The 5,083-nt window shown below is 63.5% G+C and overlaps 1 protein-coding gene across 1 annotated transcript; it reads left to right on the top strand.

The window, feature by feature from the left end:
• The first annotated feature begins 951 nt into the window (after positions 1–951).
• ARC (activity regulated cytoskeleton associated protein) lies at positions 952–4,500 on the top strand. Its single transcript, XM_012782628.3, has 3 exons — positions 952–3,017; positions 3,277–3,430; positions 3,635–4,500. The coding sequence occupies exon 1, from the start codon at positions 1,148–1,150 to the stop codon at positions 2,336–2,338; it is 1,191 nt and encodes a 396-aa protein (XP_012638082.1). The 5' UTR covers positions 952–1,147; the 3' UTR covers positions 2,339–3,017; positions 3,277–3,430; positions 3,635–4,500.
• The last annotated feature ends 583 nt before the right edge of the window (positions 4,501–5,083 follow it).

Consider the following 5,083-nt stretch of genomic DNA (forward strand, 5'->3'; position numbering starts at 1 on the left):
CTCCCTCCCTTCCTCCCTCCTCTCTCCATCTTCTTAGAAGTCCTAGAGCTTCTGGACAGGTTCCTGCTATAGCCTGGGGGTTCAGGCCCAGTGTCCTTCCATGGGCATGGTGGTGGGGGGGCAGGTGACCCCTCCATATCCTCCAGCCCCATACTCCCCAAGAAGCAGCTGCCAGGTCTCCCTGGAGACACAGAGAAGTCTAAAGACCTGGGCACCAGGCAGTCCTGCCCAGCCATTGCCACAGGGCAAGTGTCACACATTCACACCAATGCCAGGGACCAGGGCAGAGCCTGGCCCTGGGTGCACATCCCCCACACGAAGTGCAGGAGGACCAGCCCAGGACCTGGACTCAAGAGTAGTCAGGAGCTCAAAGGCACATCTGGGAACTCACACCTGGGGTTCCCTGGGTGTGTGTGTATGTGGACTCACTGGAACCCTCAGCCAGGGCAAGGGGTCTGGAGGAGGGTCCTAGCCAGGGCTTTTCTGTGCTGCCGACCATCCAGCAAAGCTGGACGAGGCAGGAGCAGGGGGAGGGGCAGTGAGGACCCAGGAGAGCAGTGTTCAGCGCCACCCCCCTTAGGAAAGAAGGGCGAGTGAGACCCTGGGGGAGGGCCGCAGATAACCTGCCTGGGCTTCCTCCTCGCTGTGCAGCGCTGGCCAGGGGACGGGGTGGGGTGCTCGCTGGTCTGCAGCACGGTCTCTCCTGTCCCCGCAGACTGAATGAGTGCTGGGGTGGGCGGCGCGAGCGCAGGGATTAGTCACCCCGCCCGCTGGTGTGCAGAGGGAGGGAGCCCGCGAGTGGGCGCGAGAGGCGGGGCCTGCGGGGGGCGCGGGCGGGGCGCTGGCGGGTGCCTGCGCTGGGCCAATGGGAGCCGCGGCGCCGCGAGGGGGCCGCCCACGGGCCCGCGCTGGCTGCATAAAGAGCCCTCGGCTGCGGCTCAGCGCAGAGCTCTGGTGCCGAGTCCTTCTCAGCAGCGGAGCCGGCCCTGCCGCGACAGACTGACGCGCCCTTAGCTCCGCACCGATCCCGGACGCAACTGGGACAGACGCGGACCCAGGCCACCCAGGCACCGCCGGCAGCTAGCAACCTCCGTCTGCCCCAAGAGGACTTTGCCGCCTGTCCGGAGCGCCCTGCCACCTGCAGCAGATGGAGCTGGACCACATGACAAGCGGCGGGCTCCATGCCTACCCGGGGCTGCGGGGCGGGCAGGTGGCCAAGCCCAACGTGATCCTGCAGATCGGTAAGTGCCGGGCCGAGATGCTGGAGCATGTGCGGAGGACCCACCGGCACCTGCTGACCGAGGTGTCCAAGCAAGTGGAGCGTGAGCTGAAGGGGCTGCACAGGTCGGTGGGCAAGCTGGAGAACAACCTGGACGGCTATGTGCCCACCAGCGACTCGCAGCGCTGGAAGAAGTCCATCAAGGCCTGCCTGTGCCGCTGCCAGGAGACCATCGCCAACCTGGAGCGCTGGGTGAAGCGGGAGATGCACGTGTGGCGGGAGGTGTTCTACCGCCTGGAGCGCTGGGCCGACCGCCTGGAATCCATGGGCGGCAAGTACCCTGTGGGCAGCGAGCCAGCCCGCCACACCGTCTCCGTGGGTGTGGGGGGTCCTGAGAGCTACTGCCAGGAGGCTGATGGCTATGACTACAGCGTTAGCCCCTACGCCATCACCCCGCCACCAGCTGCCGGCGAACTGCCAGGGCAGGAGCCAGCCGAGGCCCAGCAGTACCAACCGTGGGGGCCAGGTGAGGATGGGCAGCCGAGCCCTGGTGTGGACACGCAGATCTTCGAGGACCCTCGAGAGTTCCTGAGCCACCTGGAAGAATACTTGCGACAGGTAGGTGGCTCTGAAGAGTACTGGCTGTCACAGATCCAGAACCACATGAACGGGCCAGCCAAGAAGTGGTGGGAGTTCAAGCAGGGCTCGGTGAAGAATTGGGTGGAGTTCAAGAAGGAGTTCCTGCAGTACAGCGAGGGCACACTCTCCCGGGAGGCTATCCAGCGTGAGCTGGACCTGCCGCAGAAGCAGGGTGAGCCACTGGACCAGTTCCTGTGGCGCAAGCGGGACCTGTACCAGACCCTGTACGTGGACGCTGATGAGGAGGAGATCATCCAGTATGTGGTGGGCACCCTGCAGCCCAAGCTCAAGCGCTTTCTGCGCCACCCACTGCCCAAGACCCTGGAGCAGCTCATTCAGAGGGGCATGGAGGTGCAGGGTGGCTTGGAGCAGGCGGCCGAGCCGGCTGGCCCTCATGTCCCCACTGAGGACGAGTCTGAGGCTGTCACGCCTGCCCTCACCAATGATTCTGTAGCCAGTGACCGGACCCAGCCCGAATAGAGGGCGGCCGGAGCCCCCAGCCTGCCCGCCACACCAGCCTGTGGCCTTTGCCAGCCGGGACTTTTGAGCTGGGGCTGATTCCTGCAGGGGAAGCTCTTGTCCTGCTGGGTGCCCTGCTCGGCCTCCCAGCCCGACTCTGACTCTCACACACATGCCATCCAGATGCGGGCAGTGCCCCAAACAGCAAAGGAGCCCCTTTCCCCTGCAGGGCTCTGCCCCTCTCCCTCCCCTCCGTCTGTCTTTTCAGTCCTGGCCCACCCTCCACACTCAGACCACGACAGAACATCCCCAGCTTCCTCATTCTGCTTCAATGCCTGGGCCCTCTGGACACTCAGAAAACCAAGTGTCTGGACGGCTGTGGCTAGTGGGCACTATGCTCTGGGCACTATGCTCTGGGCACTATGCTCTGGGCACTATGCTCTGGGACACCCCAGAGCGGAAGCTAAGGCATAACCAGTGCCCAGGGAACCTCAGTTTCCGGCACTGTCACCCTCTCCTGGCATCACCAGAGCCAGCCAGCGCCCTCCCTGCCTGCCAGGGCAGCTGGCTAGCCCCGGGCAGCCTGGCTCCCTCCTCCCTGGAGAGCCAAAGCCGCATATGCAGCAGCAGCAGCAGCAGCAGCAGCAGCAGCAGCAGCAGCAGCAGCAGCCCAGACGTCCTGGTGCCTCCTGGCCCTCAGGTAAGCCTCTGCCCCAGGGCACCACCCACCCATGGGCCTCTTAGAGCTGGGAGGGCACAGGGCCCAGAGGCCATTTTCCAGGTGGGCCCACTGAGGCTCAAAGGCACCCCCAGCAAGTTAGCAGGGAAGGGGTGGGGATGGTGCTGTGGAGGGGGGAGGAGTAGAGAGACAGAGGTCAAGGAGGGGGGCGGTGGGAGGCAGGGCTGGGGGAGTTTGCTGAGCCACCTCTCACAGGGACCCGCACTTTCTCTCGCCCCAGCACCAGTGATTCATGCCAGCCTGGAGAAGGAGCAGAGATTGGCTTGATGACTCACCGTGGCAGGCAGAGGGTCCCAGAGGGGCTGAGTCCTCAAATCCGGCTGAGGCAGCAGCCGGCACCCTCAGCACCCTCGGAGCCAGGAGAGTGACAACAGGTAATGGAGTGCCATCCCTCCCACCAGATCCACTCCTCAGCTGTCCTGAAGAGGAAGAGCTCCTCCCCAGCCCCAGGCCACTATCCAATGCTCTGGCCAGGCCGAGAGCAGCCCTGTCAGTCCAGCCCCAGCCCCTCCCTGTGGTGCCCTGGCTGCTGTCCTCACACTGTCCCTAACTGTCCCATTTCTTCCTCACTCTTGCAGGTTTCAAGACTCCCACAAAGTCTTTGCTGCTGTGTCTGGCACTGCCACTGCCCTCTCATCTTGCAAACTGTCTGCACAGAAGTCCCAGGACAGCTGAGAGAGGGAGGCTGCAGACAAGAAGCAGCTGTGGCCGAGGCAGCATCCCCAGCTCAGCCCCGAGAGCTGGTGGTGAAGACAGGCCAGCACGAGGGCCAGGGCCTGCCGCTATGCCCGCCCTGCTGGCCGCCAGCTGCCCGCCCCAAGAGCCACTGCAGCAGGAGTCGGAGGGCAGCTACTCTGAGCCATACCTCCCTCCAGCATGGGAACCCCTGCCCACTGCGTGGCCATTGTCTCTGCCAGAGCTCTCCAAGAGCCTTGAGCCTGGGGCCACTGCCCCTGCTCTTGCCCACGGCCTAAGCCCTGCCTAGGAGGTCCCAGAAGCTTTTGCTCCTGGGCGATTCCAGGTACTCTGCCCAGGCTGGACCCCCACACCTGCCCCAGCACCAACACCCTGGTGCGGGCCACTTGTGTCTGCAGCCCAGCAGGCCCTGCTTGGGGGTTCCTCTTTCTGCCTTGTCCACTGGGGTTTCCAGAGTCTGGGGAAGCAACTCTGTAGACGACTCCAACAGATCCTCCACCCTGTGCCCTTGCCAGCCCCCCACCCTCCAGATTTTATTTTTGACATAAACCATAACCCATACTCATAGGCATAGGCTGCAGGGAAGCCCTAGGGACCTGGGGAGACCCTGGGGACCTCAAGAGGGTGTGGCCAACTCTCCCCCCACCAAGATCAGACCTTGACTGTCTAGCCAGGCTGTGTGTACCCCTGCTATCTTTCCCTGAAGACGGACTCTTTTTGTAAGATTTTGTTAATAAAACACTGAAACTTCTTGGAGTGTTCATGTTGCCATTTCTCTGCTGGTTTGGGCTGGGCTGGGAAAGAGCTGCAGAGAGGCCTCCTGGCCTACAGGGTGACCCTGGAACACCCATGGATGCAGCGAGGGGTCCCGGGGAAATGGGGGAGCACTGCCTGTCACCCCACAAGGCAGCGTCAGTCAGGGTCCAGGATCCTTAGGCTGGAAATGAATTTGGGGCTCCCCCAACCCTGCAGCCCACCAGGCCTAGCTCGGCCCTGCACCCAGACCTGCAGCAGCCATTGACGGGGGTGGCACCCAACTGAGGACTGCCCCTCTGTGGCTCCTGCTGGGGATGTGCAGCTGGGAATACAGGGCAGGACTTGGCCCACACAGCCTTCTCGGGCCTGGAGCCCTGGGACCTGGTCCACATCGGAGCCCAACCAAAGGGACCTGGCCAGTCTCCTCATCTGCCAAACATGGGATCCATCCTAGTACTCCCCATGCCTGGGCTCAAGAACTTAGAAGCGAGGGTATTTCGGTGCCCTGCAGAAGTTTGGCCTGCCCTGCCTTTGAGGAGGACACTGGAGTGGGAGAGATGGCCTGGAGGGGCCCA

Source organism: Microcebus murinus, chromosome 7 (genome assembly GCF_040939455.1).
Source record: "Microcebus murinus isolate Inina chromosome 7, M.murinus_Inina_mat1.0, whole genome shotgun sequence".
Taxonomy (NCBI): Eukaryota; Metazoa; Chordata; class Mammalia; order Primates; family Cheirogaleidae; genus Microcebus; species Microcebus murinus.